The following is a 22,441-nucleotide window of genomic DNA, read 5'->3' as shown; positions in this document are numbered from 1 at the left end:
CATGCCAGGCATGTGCTTACCATCTGACACACACTCTCTCCTATATCATAAAAAATCCCTATAAAGTAAGCATTATTATCTCCATTTTATAGATGAGGAAACAAAAGCTCAAAGAAATGGACTAACTGGCCCAGGGTTCGGTCCAGTTTGCTTTCCTGTTGCTCTTGCTTGTCATGAGCAGGCTTATGAAAGGCACTACTTCAAAGGTTCAGCATAGAACACACACCAGAAAAGGTCAATTCCTTTTCCTCGATCTTCCTTCTCTCTAACAAAAGTTCTTGGCTGTTTACCCGGGAGCAGAATCCTTCTAGATCACAGGAATAGCAATCCTCTTGTCTGCAATTAGCTGTACCATTTGTGAGAAGAAAAAGTCACCATATGCTAAAGGGAAGATTAAGGTGAGGAAAAAATAAGTAAACATAACTCTTTCTCCAAAGATCGTTACATCACACTTAAGGGTTAGACACAGGGGAAAAGTGACTCTTTCCCAAAGTGCATGTCATCCTTTCTACGGTAGCCTGTGTTCTTGGAGAGAGATCAGTGGCCTTATAACTATGTGTACCCGTGGAAAAGATCCTTTTTATGAGGCTGGGCAATATTCTTAGCTTGGAAAGAAATGGTCCAGAAGTTATTTCGCTTCTATCAAATGTTTCTCTCCTCAACGATCTTACGCTAATGTTCCAAGATACATCTGGTCCCATTCAGTTACCTCACATTTCTCTCTTCAAAAGAGTCTGCCCTGTAAATCAAAATAAATGCTATCTCTTTCGAAAATGTCCCCTTAGAACAAAAGTTCTTAATCCTAGAGTATCACTAAATAATCTCTAGAGGTCCACAAACTTTAAAAAATGATATGCAAATGTTTGCATATATTCATATGTTCATTTTTCTGAGAGGAGACTGCTTCCATCATATTCTTTTTGGGAATCCATGACCCCCAACAAGGTTGAAAATAACTATAGAAATGTATACTCTGCCATAAAATGGCATGTGACATTCTGTAAAATACAAAAGATTTTCAGTATTATTATTAAGGAACCAGCTCCAGAATTTGATGCCCACCCATGAATTCATTAGTGATGGCAAGTCGAATTCTTTTTTCTTTTTTTTTTTATGCTTATAGTTACAGTTTTATTATAAAGGATATAACTCGGGAACAGCCAAGTAAAAGGAAGAGATGCATAGGGCAAGTCGAATTCTTAAGGTAGATGTGACCCGAGGAAATAGCTCAGAACAATATAGAGATGTGTTTAATAAATGAGGATGATCCAGCTGTCAAAAAAACACTTCGCACCCAAATTAAAAGTGATTAGAAAGTAAAAAACTAAATTGATGACTAATTATCTTTGAAGGCCTTTTCAAGCCAGGAAAGGAGGTGAACAAAATCCACCTAGTAAGAGAGGTAGGCCCCTGACTCCAAGTAAGAGTAGGAGCAAGACGTCATTTTGGTGTAAAAGTTCTAATGGGTCTGAACAAAATAAATGCTACGTCTAAACACCGACATGTCAAATATTCTTGACCTGTAACGTGTAAACATCCACAGTGAGTACCTTAGCTGGATGTATCAAGTACCTTAGCTTGATACAATCGCCTGGATTTCCTTTGATTCTGGTCAACTGATTCGATTAAACCAAGCAAAACATTTATCCTGGCCTGTTCATTTGAATACCTGGTTTATTGTATGAAGCAATTTGAAGAAAGTAGTTTTTCTTCTACAAAAAAAAAAGGAGTCTAACGCTGCTTGGGGCTGTGTGAGGTTTGTGGGTCCCCTTTTCATGACTGAACCCACTCCAGTTGACCATCCAAGAAGTCAATCATTGTTTCTTTTCATTCTATGGCATGTTAGTTGTCTACAAAAAACACTATACTGCATAGATTCAGAAGCCAGCTGGTCAGACAACGTTGGAGGGTCGTGGTATTTTAGGAATATAAAAATCTTGAGCAGAGGTTTTTATTCACAAACAGGGCCACAAACTACCTATGCTAATTAAACTTCTTCAGCATAAAGTAATCCCTGTGACACTGTGTAAGGAGGGGATGATTCATCATAGAAAGCTTTCACTTTATTGCATTAATGTATTATGTGTTTAAATATATGTGTCATGTTTATATCTCACTGTTATATGACTTGAATGCATCTAAATCTTTAACATCGGGACTATTTTTTTTTTTTTTTAACCTCTCACAATCCTAACTTGTATTCGAAGGGAGGTGTGTTCAGAAACGTTCCCTTCAGATGTGAAGGCCTCTCTAACCCTGGTCCAGTTCCAACAGAGGATGGATTTGCTTCTAGTCTTCTGACTACCTTAGAGTTTGATGAATACTCCAGGATCCTGGGTTTTCCCCACATGTATCACCCATTATGATCAATTTACTATTTATGCACTTATAATGCAATACCAGATTAAAAACTTAAAAGGAAACGGGATTATGCAAATTCTATTAACTAGAAAATTTCCCCTTCAAGTGTAGAAATCATGTAGTCTTAAAAACAGAGCCAAGAGCAACTGGCCTCTGTCCTCGAATGGGCCGCTTGCTTGCTACTGTGACGGGCTGGCCTGGGCCCATGGCATGGCCTGCCTCAGACTCTTCTCCTCCCCACCTTGTGAATGGTTTAATCTCATGTTTCTTCTGGGACCTGCCAGACCACCTCTTCCTTCCCATGCTTTCTCAAGCATGACTTTCCTTCCTGCTGGGCTTACTGGAGCCCATTGCTACATATGCTCTGGTACTTTTTTTTTAAAAAAAAGGCAGATGTCCATGAATGCATGGAAATGTTTAATACTAAATTCTCTTGGTTTCAGCTGAAAATAATTCCCTGTTTGTTTTCAAATTAAGAAATGAACTAACAGGAAAATCTTTATAATTTTCAGGTTGTTAAATAATCCTTTTTATTTCTGCTTCTTTCTCATATACCCCATGATTTCTTTTTTTTTCATGAAGAGATTTCATGAATGATAACATTCCTTCAGTTGATGGTTCTGTCTAGGTCTTACTTCCTACTCTACTTTCTAATCATTTTGACATGATTTTTAAAAACACACATTTCATACATATAAACATAAGTATCGGATATGTAAAGTTATCAAACCCCCTAAAAACTAACACACGATTTATTCCTCCTATAAACACAATCTCATGTGCTGGGATAGGGACCCTCATACATAGTGCAAGTGGAATGAATTACTTTGTTGGAGAAATTCAATCAAATATCAGTTGTCTTCTTGTACCAGGGGGTATTTTTTGTTTGTTTTGTTTTGTCTTCCACAAATCTATTCACTGGCTTGTTGGGAAGATAAGTTAGTGCCCCAGGGACTCAGCTGATTCAAACTGTGACTCAGGGTCTGGCTGTCTGCTCAGCTGATGGGCTGGTGACCCCACCGGTATCTGTCAGCTTTAGTTGACATGTTCAGGGCTAAACAAAGCCTTGGTTTTGTTTTGGCTTCATGGGAAGAAAGATGGTGAGAGATGGGAGAATAGGTGGGATAGTGTAACATCTATTCCCTGCTTGGCTCTGCAGGCGGCTTTCGAATTCTTACGGTGGAACCAGGTAAGATGTGAAAAGAGCTGTTTTCACGAGAGAGAGACTCTGGGTTGAGTGAGGCTGCTCTGGGACCCAGGTGGCACAGGGACAGGGCAGGTGGCATCTTTCTCAGCTTTTTGATAAGGAAATGGTGGCTTCACAAGACTGCCAGACAGCATTCTCCACAGAAACCGTGCTGGCACTGAAAGGTCTCTCCCTCAAGTAGCCTCAGGGCGGTGAGCTTGAACAAAGACGCTGAGGCAGGAAAATGACTGGGTTCATTCCTGAGCACATATTTCTTGAGACTTTCAGAATACTTGGAAGACTCTGCAAGGGACTAGAATTCTGGGTGGGCAGCTAAGGGGCACCCCACCAGTGGAATTGCTTTTTGATTTGTTTTTTATTTCTTTTTTTCTTTTACAATATAGTAGTAAGTGGGTTATGACTATGGGGGTTTCTTCGGTAAGAATTTTATTGAGATATAATTCACATACCAAACAATCCACCCATTTAAAGTGTATATATATATATATATATATATATATATATATATGTATTTTTTTTTTTTACTATTTTAATACTGGAGTATAATTGCTTCACAATATCGTGTTAGTTTCTGTTGCACAACAAAGTGAATCAGCCATATGCATACACATGTCCCCATATCCCCTCCCTCTTGAGCCTCCCTCCCACCCTCCCTATCCCATCCCTCTAGGTCATCGCAAAGCACCGAGCTGATCTCCCTGTGCTATGCTGCTGCTTCCCACCAGCCAACTATTTTACATTTGGTAGTGTATATATGTCGACACTAGTCTCACTTCGCCCCAGCTTCGCCCTCCCACCCCATGTCCTCAAGTCTATTCTCTATGTCTACCTCTTTATTCTCGCTCTGCAACTAGGTTCATCAGAACCTTTCTTTTTTTTTTTAGATTCCATATTATGCGTTAGCATACGGTATTTGTTTTTCTCTTTGTGACTTACTTCACTCAGTATGACAGACTCTAGGTCCATCCACCTCACTACAAATAACTCAATTTTGTTTCTTTTTATGGCTGAGTAACATTCCATTGTATATATGTGTCACATCTTCTTTATTCATTCATCTGTCAATGGATATTTAGGTTGCTTCCATGTCCTGGCTATTGTAAATAGAGCTGCAATGAACATTGTGGGACATGTCTCTTTTTGAATTATGGTTTTCTCAGGGTATATGCCCAGTAGTGGGATTCCTGGGTCATATGGTAGTTCTATTTTTAGTTTTTAAAGGAAGCTCCATACTGTTTTCCATAGTGGTTATATCAATTTACATTCCCACCAACAGTGCAGGAGGGTTCCCTTTTCACCACTCCCTTTCCAGCATTTATTGTTTCTAGCTTTTTTGATAATGTCCATTCTGACTGGTGTGAGGTGATACCTCATTGTAGTTCTGATTTGCATTTCTCTAATAATTAGTGATGTTGAACATCTTTTCATGCGCCTCTTGCCCATCTGTATGTCTTCCTTGGTGAAATGTCTATTTAGGTCTTCTGCCCATTTATTAACTGGATTGTTTGCTTTTTTGATATTGAGCTCCATGAGCTGTTTGTATATTTCGGAGATTAATCCTTTGTCTGTTGTTTCATTTGCAAATATTTTCTCCCATTCTGAGGGCTGTCTTTTTGATGGTTTCCTTTGCTGTGCAAAAGCTTTTAAGTTTAGTTAAGTCCCATTTGTTTATTTTTGTTTTTATTTCTGTTACTCTAGGAGGTGGGTCAAAAAAGATCTTGCTGTGATTTATGTCAAAGAGTGTTTTTTCTGTTTTCCTCTAAAAGTTTTATAGTGTCTGGTCTTACATTTAAGTCTTTAATCCATATGGAGTTTAGTTTTGTGTATGGTGTTAGGTAGTATTCTAATTTCATTCTCTTACATGTAGCTGTCCAGTTTTCCCAGCACTACTTATTGAAGAGGCTGCCTTTTCTCCATTGTATGGTCTTGCCTCCTTTGTTGTAAATTAGGTGCCCACATGTGAGTGAGTTTATCTCTGGGCATTCTATCCTGTACCACTGATTCTATATTTATGTTTTTGTGCCAGTACCATGCTGTCTTGATTACTGTAGCTTTGTGGTATAGTTTGAAGTCAGGGAGCCTGATTCCTCCAACTCTGTTTTTCTTTCTCAAGATTGCTTTGGCTATTCGGGGTCTTTTGTGTTTCCATACAAATTGTAAGATTTTTTGTTCTAATTCTGTGAAGAATGTCATTGGTAGTTTGATAGGGATTGCATTGAATCTGTAGATTGCTTTGGGTAGTATAGTCATTTTCACAATATTGATTCTTCCAATCCAAGAACATGGTATGTTTCTCCACCTGTTTATGTAATCTTTGACTTCTTTCATCAGTGTTTTATAGTTTTCTGAGTACAAGTCTTTCGACTCCTTAGGCTGGTTTATTCCTAGGTATTTTCTTCTTTTTTTTTTTTTTTGCGTTACACAGGGCTCTCACTGTTGTGGCCTCTCCCGCTGTGGAGCACAGGCTCCGGACGCACAGGCTGTGGCCATGGCTCACGGGTCCAGCCGCTCTGTGGCATATAGGATCTTCCTGGACCGGGGCACGAACTCGCATCCCCTGCATCGGCAGGCGGACTCTCAACCACTGCGCCACCAGGGAAGCCCGGTACTTTATTCTTTTTGTTGCAATGGTAAATGAGAGTGTTTCCTTAATTTCTCTTTCTGATTTTTAATTGCTGGTGTATAGGAATGCCAGAGATTTCTGTGCATTAATTTTGTATCCTGCAACCTTACCAAATTCATTGATTAGTTCTAGTAGTTTTCGAGTGGCATCTTTAGGATTTTCTAGGTATAGTATCATGTCATTGGCAAACAGTGACAGTTTTACTTCTTCTTTTCCAATTTGTATTCCTTTTATTTCTTTTTCTTCTCTGATTGCTGTGGCTAAAACTTCCAAAACTATGTTGAATAAGACTGGCGAGAGTGGACATCCTTGTCTTGTTCCTGATCTTAGAGGAAATGCTTTCAGTTTTTCACCATTGAGTATGATGCTTGCTGTGGGTCTGTCATATATGGCCTTTATTATGTTGAGGTAGGCTCCCTCTATGCCCATTTTCTGCAGTTTTTATCATAAATCGGTGTTGAATTTTGTCAGAAGCTTTTTCTGCATCTACTGAGATGATCATATGGTTTTTATTCCTTAATTTGTTAATGTGGTGTATCACATTGATTGATTTGCATATACTGAAGAATCCTTGCATCCCTGGGATAAATCCTACTTGATCATGGTGTATGATCCTTTTAATGTGTTGTTGGATTCTGTTTGCTAGTGTTGTTGGATTCTGTTTGCTAGTATTTTATTCAGGATTCTTGCATCTATGTTCATCAGTGATACTGGCCTATAATTTTCTTTTTTTGTGATATCTTTTTCTGGTTTTGGTATCAGGGTGATGGTGGCTTCGTAGAATGAATTTGGGAGTGTTTCTCCCTCTGCAATTTTTTGGAAGAGTTGAGAAGGATGGGTGTTAGCTCTTTTCTAAATGTTTGATAGAATTTGCCTGTGAAGCCATCTGGTCCTGGACTTTTGTTTGTTGGGAGATTTTTTTTTTTTTTTTTTTTTTGTGGTATGCAGGCCTCTCATTGTTGTGGCCTCTCCCGTTGCGGAGCACAGGCTCCGGACGCGCAGGCTCAGCGGCCATGGCTCACGGGCCTAGCTGCTCCACAACATGTGGGATCTTCCTGGACCGGGGCACGAACCCATGTCCCCTGCATTGGCAGGCGGACTCTCCACCACTGCGCCACCAGGGAAGCCCTGTTGGAAGATTTTTAATTATGGTTTCAATTTTATTACTTGAGATAGGTTTGTTTATATTTTCTAATTCTTCCTGGTTCAGTCTTGGAAAATTGTGCCTATCCAAGAATTTGTCCATTTCTTCATGGTTGTCCATTTTATTGGCATATAGTTGGTTTGTAGTTGTCTCTTATAAACCTTTGTATTTCTGCAGTGTCAGTTGTGATTTCTCCTTTTTCATTTCCAACCTGATTGATTTGCATTCTCTCCCTTTTTTTCTTGATGAGTCTGGCTAAGGGTTTATCAATTTTGTTTATCTTCTCAAAGAACCAGCTTTTAGTTTTATTGATCTTTGTTATTGTTTTCTTTGTTTCTATTTCTTTTATTTCTGCTCTGATCTTTATGATTTCTTTCTTTCTACTGACTTTGGATTTTCTTTGTTCCTTTCTCTAGTTGTTTTAAGTGTAGGCTTAGATTGTTTATTTGAGATTTTTCTTGAGGTGAGATTGAATTGCTATAAACTTCCCTCTTAGAACTGCTTTTGCTGCATCTCATAGGTTTTGGGTCGTTGTGTTTTTGTTGTCATTTGTTTCTATGTATTTTTTTATTTCTTCTTTGATTTCTTCAGTGATCTCTTGGTTATTTAGTAGCACACTGTTTAGCCTCCATGTATTTGTGCTTTCTACAGGTTTTTTCCTGTAATTGATTTCCAATCCCACAGCATTGTGGTCAGAAAATACGCTTGATATGATTTCAATTTTCTTAAGTGTACTGAGGTTGATTTGTCCCAAGATGTGATCTATCCTGGAGAATGTTCTGTGGCACCTGAGAAGAAAGTGTATTCTGCCACTTTTGGGTGCAATGTTCTATAAATATCAATTATATCTATCTGTTTCATTGTGTCATTTAAAGTTTGTGTTTCCTTATCTATTTTCTGTTTGGATGATCTGTCCATTGGTGTAAGTGGGGTGTTAAAATCTCCTACTATTATTGTGTTACTGTCAATTTCTCCTTTCATGGTTGTTAGCATTTACCTTAGGTATTTAGGTGCTCCTACGTTGGGTGCATAAACATTTATAATTGTTATATCTTCTTCTTGGATTGATCCTTTGATCATTATGTAGTGTCCCTCCTTATCTCTTGTAGCAGTCTTTATTTTAAAGTCTATTTTATCTGATACAAGTATTGCTACTCCAGCTTTCTGTTGATTTCCATTTGCATGGAATTTCTTTTTCCATCCCTTCACTTTCAGTCTGTATGTGTCCCTAGGTCTGAAGTGGGTCTCTTGTAGACAGCATATATGTGGGTCTTGTTTCTGTATCCATTCAGCCATTTGTGTCTTTTGGTTGGGGCATTTAATCCATTCACATGCAAGGTTATTATCGATATGTATGTTCCCATTATCATTTTCTTAATTGTTTTGGGTTTGTTTTTGTGAGTCGTTTTCTTCTCTTGTGTTTCCCGTTTAGAGAAGTTTCTTTAGCATTTGTTGTAAAGCTCGTTTGGTGGTGCTGAATTCTCTCAGTTTTTGCTTGTCTGAAAAGCTTTTGACTTCTCCATTGAATCTGAATGAGATCCTTGCTGGGTAATCTTGGTTGTAGCTTTTTTTGTTTCATCACTTTAAGTATATCCTGCCACTGCCTACTGGCCTGCAGAGTTTCCACTGAAAAATCAGCTGATAACCTTATGGGGATTCCTTTGTATGTTATTTTTTGTTTTTCCCTTGCTGCTTTTAATATTTTTTCTTTGAATTTAATTTTTGTTAGTTTGATTAATATGTGTCTTGGTGTGTTATTCCTAGGGTTTATCCTGTATGGGACTCTCTGTGCCTCATGGACTTGGGTGACTATTTCCTTTCCCATGTTAGGGAAGTTTTCAACTATAATCTCTTCAAGTATCTTCTCAGACCCCTTTTTTTTTTCTCTTCTTCTTCTGGGACCCCTATAATTTGAATGTTGGTGTGTTTAGTGTTGTCCCAGAGGTCTCTGAGATTGTCTTCAATTCTTTTCATTCTTTTTTCTTTATCCTGCTCCTTGGCAGTTATTTCCACCATTTTGTCTTCCAGCTCACTTATTCGTTCTTCTGCCTCAGTTATTCTGTTATTGATTCCTTCTAGTCTGTTTTTCATTTCAGTTATTATGTTGTTCATCTCCGTTTGTTTGTTCTGTAGTTCTTCTAGATCTTTGTTAAACATTTCTTGCATTTTCTCAATCCGTGCTTCCATTCTAATTCTGAAATTCTGGATCAACTTTACTATCATTACTCTGAATTCTTTTTCAGGTAGATTGCCTGTTTCCTCTTCATTTATTTGGTCTTGTAGGTTTTTACCTTGCTCCTTCATCTGTGACATATTTTTTTGCTGTCTCTTTTTTTCTTTTTTTTATGAGTTGGATTGTGTTCCTGTCTTACTGATTGTTTGGCCTGAGGCTTCCAACACTGGAGTTTGTAGGCGCTTGGCTAGAGCTGGGTCTTGGTGCTGAGATGAGGACCTCCGTGAGATCTCACTCCGATGAATAGTCCCTGGGGTCTGAGGTTCTCTGTTAGTCCAGTGGTTTGGACTCGGATTAAAGTATATATTTGAATGATTTTTAAATTGCATTCACTTGTTTATTTATTTAATATTGTTGTGCAATATTAAATTAGTTTTTTGTAACTGAAGTGTAGTTGATTTACAATATTGTGTTAGTTTCAGGAGTATAGCATAGTGATTCAATATTTTTCCAGATTATAATCCATTATAGGTTTTTATCATGTTTTTTATCATGTTATTATCATGTCTTTTCTATAGACAAGGTAATGAAGCCTAAGGAAAGTTGAGTTTGACAAAGATGTAGCCTGGTTTTACTTGGGCTGTATTGGCTTGATGGCAGAAACTATTTTTCCCAAGAGCTACTGTCAGTGCTTTCTAATAATAATAATAACAACGCCTGTAGCAGTAATATGAGTACTAATTATGTTTCAGGCATTGTGTTAGCCTCTTTACACATATTATATCATGTGATTTTCACAACAACCCAGTGAGGAAGGTATTGATAGCTCCACTTTATAAACGAGGAAAATGAGGTTGAGATTGATTAAGAAACTTGACAGCTATTAGTGGCTGAGCGAAGATTTAAACCTGTGACATCCTGCAAAAGTTAGAATCAGACTCTGCTAGGTGTTACACTCCCAGGCTTTACCATCTACTACAATTTCCACTCCTTATCAGTCTTACACTTCTAATTCTCAGGTCACTTACTCAGCAACAATAATTTGTACATCTTAAGTCTGATGAATAATAAAGACCTGAGATGGTAAGTAATTTTCATCTGAAGTAGTAGTGCCAATCAGCTGAGTTCTGAGCTCACCTGTGGGTGCAGGAAGAAAGTGCTCAGGATTGATTGGTGATATCTGGCATGGGTGCTGTGATGGGACAGGCAACATGAGGGCCTCAAACTGGCCAATCCTGACAGTCTTTCCCAGTCTGAGCCCCACCCCACTCCCATTTCCCTGCCAGCTATTTAGTCAAACGTCCCTAGGGGCACACACTTTCAGAACCTAGCTTTTAATTATCAATGTTTTAAATACAAGGAGGATAATCAACTGTTCACATGGGGAAAAGAGGAACAGCAATCACTCACAGATATGACCACTCATCCACCGATATCAGGCTTTATCTGAAGATGTATTTTGAATTTTAAAATCTGAAAATAAACATAGTAACTGAGTCCCTAAGCTCACTTAGATGTTTCATAGGATGGAAAAAGTGACAAAGGCTCTTAATAGTTTCCTAGGGTTGCCCTAAACAAGTACAACACACTACGTGGCTTGAAACAATAGAAATTCATTGTCTCAGAGTTCTAGAGGCTTGAAGTCCAAAGTCAAGGTGTCCACAGGGCCATGCTCTCTCTGAAACCTGTAGAGGAATCCTTCCTTGCCTTTTCCCAGCTTTTGGTGGTTTGCCAGCCAATGCTTGGCATTCCTTGGCTAGCAGCTGCATCACTCCAATCTCTGCTCCATCTTCACATGGCCTTCTCTCTGTGTCCCCCTTTGTCTTCCCACGGGCATCTTCTTATAAGGACACCACTCATATTGGATTAGGTGCCTGCCTGCCTCCAGTATGACCTCATTTTAACTAAGTACCTCTGCAATAGCCCTATTTCCACATAAGGTCATATTCTCAGGTACTGAGGGTTAGGACCTCAACATACTTTTGAGAGGGACATAATTCAACCCATATAGCCCACAGACCAAAGAAGGATCTGGCTATGGGATCTTGAGCTAATGGGACTAAGAATGACTTGTAGTCCAATTGCCAAAATGTTACAGACCAGAATCTTGCATTGCTGCATCAGGGAGGGGCCTCCAAAGGCATGGTGGATTGAGCTAAATTGGACTCCCCTCTACACACAAACATTGTGGATAACGAAGAAACAACAATAGAGTTGAGCATAGAAGAAAGGAAGGGGTCTTTCCAGAGGTTGCGAATGAAGAGGGAAGTAGAAATCAGAACGGTGAAGGAGTACCAGGCCCTGGCAGATAGGGGCTGGGCTTTCCACCCCGTGTAGGGACAGACATATAGTGAGGTGGAAAGCTGTAACTGAAATGTCCATACAGAGACATGGATGGCTGCCCTCTTCATGTAAAGTGGACTGGAAAAAATCCACCCATCTGTTCGAGAAGCTATAAGAAAGTCTGTTACCTGCTTGGATGCTTGCTGTAATGACAGACACAAGCAGCCTCTGGTGGGAAACCTGAAGTACAAGACTTTGTCAAACTGAAGTGTGGGGTCCAAATTTATACAACCTACCTGATGTGGAAATCTCCACCTAAGAAGCTGACGGTAAAATTGGTCCAGGACCAGTGAAACAAGCTGAAGAAAACGCATAGCTGCTCTACGACGGCACATCCACAAGCCAGGTGCACGAGACTCCCACAGAAACACTACAACCCCGCTCATAAACATGAACTTGTAATAGACACTTAGAACGCACATGAGAAAAAAACACCTCTGCAATGCCTGCTGGACCTGCAGGAGAGGATCTTCAGGCTTTTGGTTCTACAGTAAACCACCACCTGCCCACACAAACAGGAGCGATTGTACTGCACACAAGTTATGTCACCCAGTCTGAAGTCTTCCCGAGGCAGCTTTCCCAGTGAGGACAGAATCCCTGCTGCCCCTCAGGAGTCTAATATACATCCTTCTGGTTTGACAGGATCTTATTTTCTACGAACACAGCACAAATCAACCAGTGTGATTAATAGGCACCTACAATTGCCTTTACCTCAGGATATTCGCTGTGGCTTTCCGTTCTTGGGGAAGAAGATCTGGGTCTCGCAAAACTTCTTCTAGCAAGTTTAGGACATTCATCTTTAGTTCGTTGTTGAGTTCGAAATCCTATAAAATGAAATGGATCTTTTTAAATTTTAGTTTTGAAGGGTTTAGCTCCATGACACCATTCCTCGTGACAAATTTATGGAAATTAAAATGTATGGGCCCTAGACCCTTCCCCCTCCAGAGATTCTGACTTAATTGGTTTAGGATGGGGCCCTGCTGCTAGGCTCCCTGGGGGATAGGAATTCCTCAAAGAGACATGTGTGCCCCTTAGCCTGGAACACTGCCTCCCCCCAGGTTTATTTCTATTCATCTCTCAGCTCTAGGAGGTGATATACTTTCTCCCAGGAGCCTTCTTAAGTTGACCCAGTGGGACAAAGAGCTTTTCCTTGGTGTTCCTATGGTACAACCTATCATAACTTACTGTACTATAAGGGCTGATTTAATTGTCTGGTTTCCCATTGGTCCATGAGTAAGATCAGTAACTGGGGCATAACAATAGCTAAAGAAAAGATTTTTGCAAAAATAAAATCTGTCATTTGGGCAGTGACTTGAATGAAGAACTTCAGTACAGGTATGCTAAAGAATAAATGATACACACCAATGGGGCTGTGTCAGACAAACACAGGAGTGAGATTGAAAGGGTACCCACCCAGCAAAGTTGGTACCATATGAACGCCAAAATGATTAATGAGAGTAATAAGTAATAGGCACCTGAATCAAAACCACCTGCAAGTCACTACTAATGCCCACAAACAAATACATAAATAGAGAAATACATAAAGAGGGTGGAAGAGAAAACTATTCTTTACAGTGGACTTCCAATAAATGCAAAAGAATATAAGAGTTAGAAAATCACCATTTTTGACCAAAGCAGTAATAACGGATCAGGTAAGGATCATGAATAGATGCTGAAATTTATGGAGAAACAGAATTAATAGTGTCAGAGTACTCCTCCCACAATGCTACCATTAGAGATTATTTATTATTTATTTACAAAGGAAGAATCTGACAGATGCCACCTGAACCAAGTGATCAGAGTTGCCACCACCAGTAATGGAGCAAACCAACATCATGGACCCACTAAGGTAATGTTCCGTGAAGAATCATCACTTAGTATTTTTGCCCTAAATGCATAATCTCACACCTGCATTGTGAGGAAGCACTGGCCTGCACACTCCAAAAATGTTAATGTCATCAAAGACAAAGAGAAACTGAGAAACTGGTCCAGTTTAAAGGACACCAAAGGGACCACAGGATCGAGGGGGAACTGCTACACAGGGCATTACTGGGACAACTAGCAAAAACTGAGTCCAAACTGTGTACTAGTTGAGAGCATCCTATCCATGTTAAATGGTCCTGAATTTGATCATTTTGCTGGGGCTGTTTCAGAGCAGGTCCTTGTTCTTTGTTGGGTTGAGGGGAGGAGAGAGAGAATGTGAGAGAGAAAAGGAGAGGGAGGGGGAACACTCATGTGGTAAACATGTGAACTATTAGTGATTCCAGATGTGTATCCGTGCACTTTGTTTAATTCTGACATTTTCTCTTGATTTGAAAATTTTCAAAGCAAAAAGTTAACAAAAAGGTAAAGTTGTAGTTCTTTTATTACACGCATTCTCATAAAATACCAACAGCATACTGGCAGCATCTGGGATTGTCAGGTATTCAGAGGTGAACTGAATGCCGCCATGACTTGCTTTCAAGATCTGACTCTGACAGACTATCTTTGTACATGCAGGCATGAGGGTTTATTTTCCCTCTTATATAAAGTTACCCATTATAAGTACATTTTGACTTTAGGAAAAGTAATTTTGAAGCACTGACATTCTGAATTCTTTTAAATGATTAGAGAGAATATTGCTAATTGCAATGGATCCAATAAAAAGAAAACAGCATACTTTTACTATATTAAGTAAATTAGGAACATAAAGTCCATACTTTCACAAATTGTAGACAATGCAAAAGTCTCACTTAACTTGAATATTTGTGAGCCTCAGGATGGTGGAGAACAGTGTCATTCATTTTTCTCAATATTTCACTTTCACTGTTTGACGATCAGTACCATTTTTTCGAGAACAGGAGCCACTAGGGCCCCAGGCAACACCTTCAGTTGATATGTTTTCCTAAAATTTCACCTACTTATTGTCCAAGAGCTTCTTGGCTATTGCTTTTCTTTTAAAATGTATGCGAGGAGGAGAGAGTAATACCTTGCTGCTGCTCTTTTCCTTTGTCTGTCCCCACCCCCCAGTTTCAAAGGTAATGGGAATGATGTTTATAAACAGTTAATGATCTCACCTACTTCAATCTTCATGCACTACCAAAGGATTTCTCAGCCACCAGGAGTCTTTGCTTAATGGATATTTGATATTTATTATTGAGAAGACTGAATCCTGTTGCTATGTTGAGTCTCTCAATGATGCAAATAATCTGATTATCATAAATGGATTAGTGTGAAGGACATCAAGCCAGCGTTTGGATCTTGTTGGGGGCTAATTAGTGGTTTAATCAACAAGCATCCCCAAGCACCTACTGTGCCCCAACCTGGGCTCAACAGGAGGAATGCTTCTGAGACCCCAGAAGGCAAATTCTGTGAAAGGTCTTGTTAAAGAAAACAGAATGTAATTTGATTATTCTGAGTTCTGGGAAGACTAGCCTAAGAGAGACCTTTGAAAACTTGGTGAAATCTGCCCAGACACTATCTGAAGCACAACAAATGGTTACAGGTGAATGCTCGCTTTGCTGAGGATGCAGCTAATATGAAGTAGATTAGCTAATGATGGCTGAGTATGAAATGTAAGAATTCTCACTCATAGTTTTCCTTTACACTTGCACAGGCTTTTATCAGGTTCAAAGTGACCTTCTGTATATGATTTCAGCTCTTCCTCAGCCGACCCAGGGGCAGGTAAGGCGGGAACCAAGATCCAATTTCACACCCGGGTGGCTGAGGCTGACAGAATGTGATCACGTGGGGTGAGATGAGGCACACAAGGACGGGGCTGCGTGGGGACAAGAGCACAGATCTTCCACCCGCGCTTTGCTAACTGTCACGTGCACACGAATCACCGCAGATTCCGGTGCAGCAGGTCTGGATTGGGGACTGACTCTAATTTTCTAACGAGCTCCTGGGTTTTGCTGGTCACACTTTGAGTAACAAAACTTTGCCATTAAAAACAATTCATGCAAAAAACAACTCCTCAAAAACTGATAAGAATCTGAACCCTGTGATGTACAACCTAGAACGTAAATTTTTCCTTCTTCACCAGTGCATGTAAAATCCAGAACTGGCCATTCAAAAATCCCTGTTTAAAAGCATAGTACCTACTACTCAATGAAAAGAAATCTGAATCAGCTAAAAGGCACTTGCCCTATTTAAACCCAGAGGTTGATTATTCACAATAAGTCTGCCTGATCGCCATTTTGTAATTATCTAGAATCTCATTTTTGGCTACATTTCCCCAGGTCCTGAAATGGGAAACCAGAATACTGGGTGGTGGAGGAACACCGGCTCCTTGGCAAAGTCAGCAACCAAGGCGCCCACAAGGTGGCGCTCCCGGGTCGCCTGGCTCGTCGGGAGTCGGCAGCGCCTTTCCCGGACCCGCGGGCAGTGTAGAGCGAGCCGGGCCCGAGCCAGGGAGCTTCGGGGTAAGATGAGTGAACCCCGCGGCACCCAAGAGGGCCTGCAGTTATCCCAGCAACAGCTTACTTAGGTTAGTTTTCGTTTTCCAATTCATCAAGCAGGGCTGAGGAGGCTTAAGACTGGAAAAAAGAAACCACCCTGTTTTCAAAGAGGCAGAGCCCAGAAAATGCGAGACTTTTACATTTCTGTCTCTGAACAGGAGACTATAGCTCATGTTCTTTCAACAATTACTGAGCACCTCAATACCTAGGGCTCTGGGGGAGACACAGAACAGCCAACAGAAGTCTGGGCGAATGGAGGAGATACTAACCAATGAAACACAGGGAGAGGGGCTTTAAGGGTGGGAAGCTCGGGCTTCCCTGGTGGCATAGTGGTTAAAGAATCTGCCTGACAATGCAGGAGACAAGGGTTCGATCCTTGGTCCGGGAAGATCCCATATGCCGCGGAGCAACTAAGCCTGCAAGCCACAACTACTGAAGCCCGCGCGCCTAGAGCCCGTTCTCTGCAACGAGAAGCCGCTGCAATGAGAAGCCCGCGCACCGCAACGAAGAGTAGCCCCCGCTCGCCGCAACTATAGAAAGCCTGCGGACAGCAACGAAGACCCAACGCAGCCAAAAATAAATTTATCAAAAAAAAAAAAGAGGGGAGCATCTAAAAGCAGGTGAGACCCTGGCGCCTGATTGAGTCTTAGGAGTGGGGCAGGTCTGGGAACCCCCTGTAAAGAGGTGACAGCTTAAGCAGAGTGTCCAAGAGTGGAACGTGGCACACAGCAAATGCTTAGGAACAAAAAGTTACCACCCGATGATGCAAGAATCCTCCTGGAGAGGTAAGCTATTGGGACATAAGGATATTTTACCAAGATTTTATAGACTCTACTCAAACACATTCAAAAATGATTAGGAGAGTCAATATTTTCCCTAGGTTAGTGAACAACTCCTGAGGTAATTATCATAACTGAGACTTAGTGAGAGTTTGCCGCACGCTAGATGATATTCTAACCACCCTATTATCTAATTCAACCCTCAACAGCAACACAGTTACAATCATTATTATTTCCATTTCACATTTGAGGGAGTCAAAGTACAGAGAATCTAAGTATCTTGTCCAAAGTCACACAGGTAGCAAGCGGCAGACCCAGGATACAAACCTGGGCAGTGTCAGCTCAAGCCTGAGTTTTTAACTGCTACATAAGGACTCTCCAGAAACACTGGTTATCAGTGAAGGGTCACTGGTGGCTTGGGCTGAAAGACACATCCAAACTGTAGCTGGTTACCGTGCTGAGCCTGGAACTATCTCCCACCTATACTAACAACCATTTGAGACACAGATCTTGAGACTGAGGTTTGTATGAATAAGACTAGACGACAGAACAGAAAAATCATCTGTGAGGCAATAAGTCAGATTCTCTGGCACTTTAAAACTAACCCCTGTTGATAGTTTAGGCACCTTGGAAATTACCTTCATTCTTTCAGGAGAGCAGGGTAATAATTATAATATACTACATATGGCCAAGGGAACTCTAGGACATTGGGAAAGGCTGATTCAGTAAACACAGTTTGAGGGTAAAGAGAATTATGAGAGTAATTTTCTCACTGTAATCAGTACAGTGTATTCCTAACAGTGGCCAGGGTTTTTAAAAGGAAAGTGGAAATACTGCAGAGTGGAGTAAAACCCCATAAATTTTAATACCTAGACCGAAGGACTCATAAAGAAGGGGCTTAGGATGTGTTAGGCTCAAAAATAAGAGCCTAAGGTTTGACTTAATGATTTTCAAGAAAAGGAAAAGCAGCCCGTTTCCTGCCTTCTTGACTACAGAAGATGAACATTTTAATTGAAATTGTGGTGTAGATTTAGGTTAGATCTGGGCCATTTTGTCAAGTGGGAAACTGAGGCAAAGATGCTGACCAATCTTCCCAAATCTGTGCAAATCTACAATCTCCCCTGGATGTTAACGAACTAAAAATAACAAGCCTCTAAACCAGTGTGGTTTTCTGCTCTTCTGGGGAGGGGAACCTTCCTTTAGAACTTTAATGTTGACACCTGATCCCAGGGGGGATTGTGCTGGCTGAAAGCTGGTATGGCAGACCCTGCCCATCACCTGCCTGGCCTTGTCTACCTGCCACCACCCTGGTTTGCCCACCTTCTCACCACCTCTGGGCAACCCTGACTCTGAATTGGGGTTTCTCACTGGAAAAGTGAACAGTAGGGTTTTCCAGCATTTCTCATCACCAAACTACAAAAATATTTTAACCACTATAAAATTTGGTTTTGTCTGCACTATAGAAAGAACAGCCTGGGACTTCCCTGGTGGTCCAGAGGTTAAGGCTTTGCCTTCCAATGCAGGGGGTGCAGGTTCGATCCTTGGTTGGGAAGCTAGGGTCCCACATGCCTTGTGGCCAAAAATCCAAATCATAAAACAGAAGCAATATTGTAACAAAATCAATAAAGACTTAAAAAAATATGGTCCACATCAAAAAAGTCATTTAAAAAAAAAAGAACAGCCTAACTGAAAATTTTAAGGAAGGGCATTAAGTTTGGAAGGAAACCCTACGGAGCAATACCATAGTAATTCTAAACCTTCCAATACCTGTTCAACACTTACCAGTTATTAATTACTCATAAGATTTAGAATCTTCAAAGAGGGACAGGATATATAGGAAATGTGAGCCTGACTATCATGTAGGAGCTTATTATGTACCAGGAAAAGGTAGTAAAGTCCAGATATAATTAAACCCCAAATTTGGTAAGCACGGGTGCTCCTGGTGGGCCCTCAAATATTTGTTGGATGAATGGATAAAAGTTCCTGGGAAGGGTTCTTAACTTTGAGACAAGTGGTAATAAGCTACCTAATTCTTCTTAAACTGGCAGTTTGGGAAATTAGTTTAGCAGATGTGAAGTGGGAGGCTACGAGGAGAAGGCACAATGCAAAGTGTGGAAGCTATGTCAGAACAAAAATAACTGGGAAGAGGCAAATGGCAATGAATGACACCAACTCAGAGAGAAGGAAAAAGCCATGCAGAAAATCATTTGTTTGATCATTTTCTAATAAATGACTCTGCATGTGAATGACTTGCTAAAATTCAGCCTCTAGACCTGAAGAGCTGTGTGTATAAGAATTTTAAATATTGCCCTACAACCTTGAAATCAGATAGCTCCCAAGCTTACATCTTTAAGGTTCAAAAGAGAATCAGCCTGTTTAAAAAGCATTTATCAGAAAAAAAGAGAATTTTTCCACATGCTGTGTTTTCCATTGGTTTCTAGATAGGTGGTTAATTGATATGGATTGTAGCTTTCAAGACAATGGCAAGGATTGGAGGGAGAAAGAAAAGTTTGGAAGGGCCTGGGGTTTTTTTGTTTGTTTGGGTTTTTTTTTTAACATCTTTATTGGAGTATAATTGCCTTACAATGGTGTGTTAGTTTCTGCTTCATAAAGTGAATCAGCTATACATATACATATATCCCCATATTTCCTCCCTCTTGCGTCTCCCTCCCACCCTCCCTATCCCACCCCTCTAGGCGGTCACAAAGCACGGAGCTGATCTCCCTATGCTATGTGGCTGCTTCCCACTAGCTATCGATTTTACATTTGGTAGTGTATATATGTCAATGAAGGGCCTGATTTTAATCCTGATTTTATAACCTTCTTAGTTAATTAATGCCACATGCCAAGAAAATTTAACTCGAATAAAAGCCTTAGGAAAATGCTAGAATGTGTTCTCTAAGCTATGCTTTGTTCTCCCTTCCTGGATTCATGAGGGGAAAAAACTGATAAAACAGCTGGTCGGTTTCCCCCACAGAGAAGAGACTCAGAGTCATAGGAATGTGGTAGAATTAGAACCTTTGACATCCATCCAGAGAGAAACTTTATACCAGGAGATGAAATATAGGTTGGTGACAGACTTGGAGCAGAGTGGAGAGGAGAGAAACACAAAGAAAATGGCAGCAGGTGAGACAAAACCTCAGACCCGAATGAACAATTTGATGCACCAACGTTAAGCGGGCTCCTTGGAGTCCTAAGGTGACTTAAAGTGATGGAGGGTTGCTTGTCCTGAGGACTCGACTGCACGCCACGGTCTCCAGAAACGCTTCCAAGGTCCAAGAGTGATTATGAGCATGCAGAATGCAAACTGGGAAAAATGAGGACCCCCTATGGCACCTTCATCAGAAAACTCTTACAGCAGAGATAAGAAGCTATCAAAGTACATAAAATCCCATGTGTGCTTCTCCGCATTTTCTCTGTCAATAAACTCCATCCACAAAAGGTTAAAGAATCCCACTAGTTCTAAAGGGAAAACGAAATTTCTGTCTCAGCAACTAATGGAAACTGAAAATAAGTTCCATTTAAGACGCTGGCTTCTTAAACTCTTAATTCTATTTCACACTGACTTGAATAAATCCTGTTGTAAATGTCTTGCCAAGCTTTTTTTTTTTTTCAGTACGTGGGCCTCTCACTGTTGTGGCCTCTCCCGTTGCGGAGCACAGGCTCCGGACGCGCAGGCTCAGCGGCCGTGGCTCACAGGCCCAGCCGCTCCGCGGCATGTGGGATCTTCCCGGACCAGGGCACGAACCCGTGTCCCCTGCATCGGCAGGCGGACTCTCAACCACTGCGCCACCAGGGAAGCCCCATTGCCAAGCATTTTTTAAAAGACAAGCATGGAAAGCTTAAGGAGAGTTTAAAGGATAACAACAGGGATGCATAAAAGATAAGAAAAAGCTCTGGTAAGCAGTTCAAGGAACTAGGATCTTCTTACTTGGTTGTTTGCTTGGACCAGAGAAAAAGAGTTAGGATCTGTCTTCAAGATTAAAAAAAAAAAAAAAAGAGAACCCATATTTATCAGATAATAGCTTCTTATATATTATATTTTCTAGAGCAATTTGACAAATCATTCTTTTCTGCAGAAGAACCCCATACAGATCATTAGGCCAATTTTACAAATTTACAGTCAGCACATACGGAATCCAGACTAGAATTCAGGTTTCCAGATTTCTCTCCTCACGTGAGTCCTTTTTGACCCAGAAATTACAGTGAAATGTGATGCTATTCTGAGCGGAGGAGAGAACAATGTCAAAAACAACAACACATAGGTGAAAATAAGTACCAGCTACGTGTCCAGGAAATCAGTAGGAGCCGAAAGGACTTTAAGTTGTTGTCCTAATTAAACCGAAGACAGCATTTCCTATTTCATTTTGGCTGCCTTCATGGGAAGTCTGAGCTTGTGAACAAACACTGGTTTGTACCTGGTGGATGTTTGAGATTTCATAGCTTAGACATTCAGAGGTCAACAGTGGTGGTGTGGACAGCTAGAAGCAAATGCGGACCAATTAATAAGGACGAGGCTAATATAAAAAGTATGTGGCCCACGGATTATATTCCCATTTGTTGATTTTTATAAAAGCATTTGCAAGGTTGAAGCAGTAGATGACTAATTTATCATTAAAAATAAATTTTTTCATAGCTGCCAGCATCTCACATTGTGACTGAATTCTCTCTTCTTGTTCCTGGCATCCCCCCCTGCAAGAACCCACTGGCAGGGGAAGGCCCAGAAGCCTCCTTGTACTTAGGGGCCCCTGAGCGGTGGGGCTGCAACCCGACCCACCTGGGATAGTGGGGGACTGTCTGGGGTCCCAAGGCCTGGAGCATAGCGGGGGTTTTCTGACCTGTGACCGTGGACAGCACCGGCCCCAACTCCTGCCCTGGCCAGTGACCGGCGGAGACTGGTACACAGGAGCCTGCTAATCACTGTCTGAATGCAGGAGGCACTGCAGTGGTTTCTGGAAGGGAGAAAGAAAGGGCTCTGCCCCCCATCAACCTTTAGCAAATACAAATCCTTTGGCTAAGTGACACAGAGTCTAGGATGAAAGTAACTTTTCTAAGAGAAGACTTAGAGAGGGGAAGCAGTGTCAGTGCTAACAAAGATACGCTCACTGTTTTGAGTCAGAAGTGTTTTACTTTACATTTTGAGTGGTTTGCATCCCAAGCGTTGGCCGGAGAGATGGGGAGGCTGTGAGATTGTCGGTTAAGAGCCTGAGCTGGGCAGCCAGCAGCCCGGGTGCGAAACCTGGTTCTGCCACTTGCCACCTGCATCATCTTGGGCAAACTGTTTCATCTCCAGCCTTCAATTTCCCCATCTACAAAGCTGGGATTATACCTTCCCTCTCTCAAAAGGCTGGAGTGAGGAGTAAAGGACTTAG

At 41.0% G+C, this 22,441-nt stretch overlaps 1 protein-coding gene across 2 annotated transcripts in view; it reads right to left on the bottom strand.

The window, feature by feature from the left end:
• RASGRF2 (Ras protein specific guanine nucleotide releasing factor 2) overlaps positions 1 to 22,441 on the bottom strand; it is a 228,502-nt gene that overhangs the window by 16,907 nt on the left and 189,154 nt on the right. For both annotated transcript variants that reach the window (XM_079918349.1, XM_079918350.1), the window contains exon 19: positions 12,563 to 12,675. In XM_079918349.1, the coding sequence (XP_079774475.1) occupies positions 12,563 to 12,675 (113 nt within the window). The remainder of the gene's footprint in view (positions 1 to 12,562; positions 12,676 to 22,441) is intronic.

This window comes from Stenella coeruleoalba (assembly GCF_951394435.1).
Source record: "Stenella coeruleoalba genome assembly, chromosome: 3".
In the NCBI taxonomy this organism is placed as follows: domain Eukaryota; kingdom Metazoa; phylum Chordata; class Mammalia; order Artiodactyla; family Delphinidae; genus Stenella; species Stenella coeruleoalba.
The sequence above is the reverse complement of the archived record's forward strand: the minus strand, read 5'-3'. Positions and strand labels throughout refer to the sequence as shown.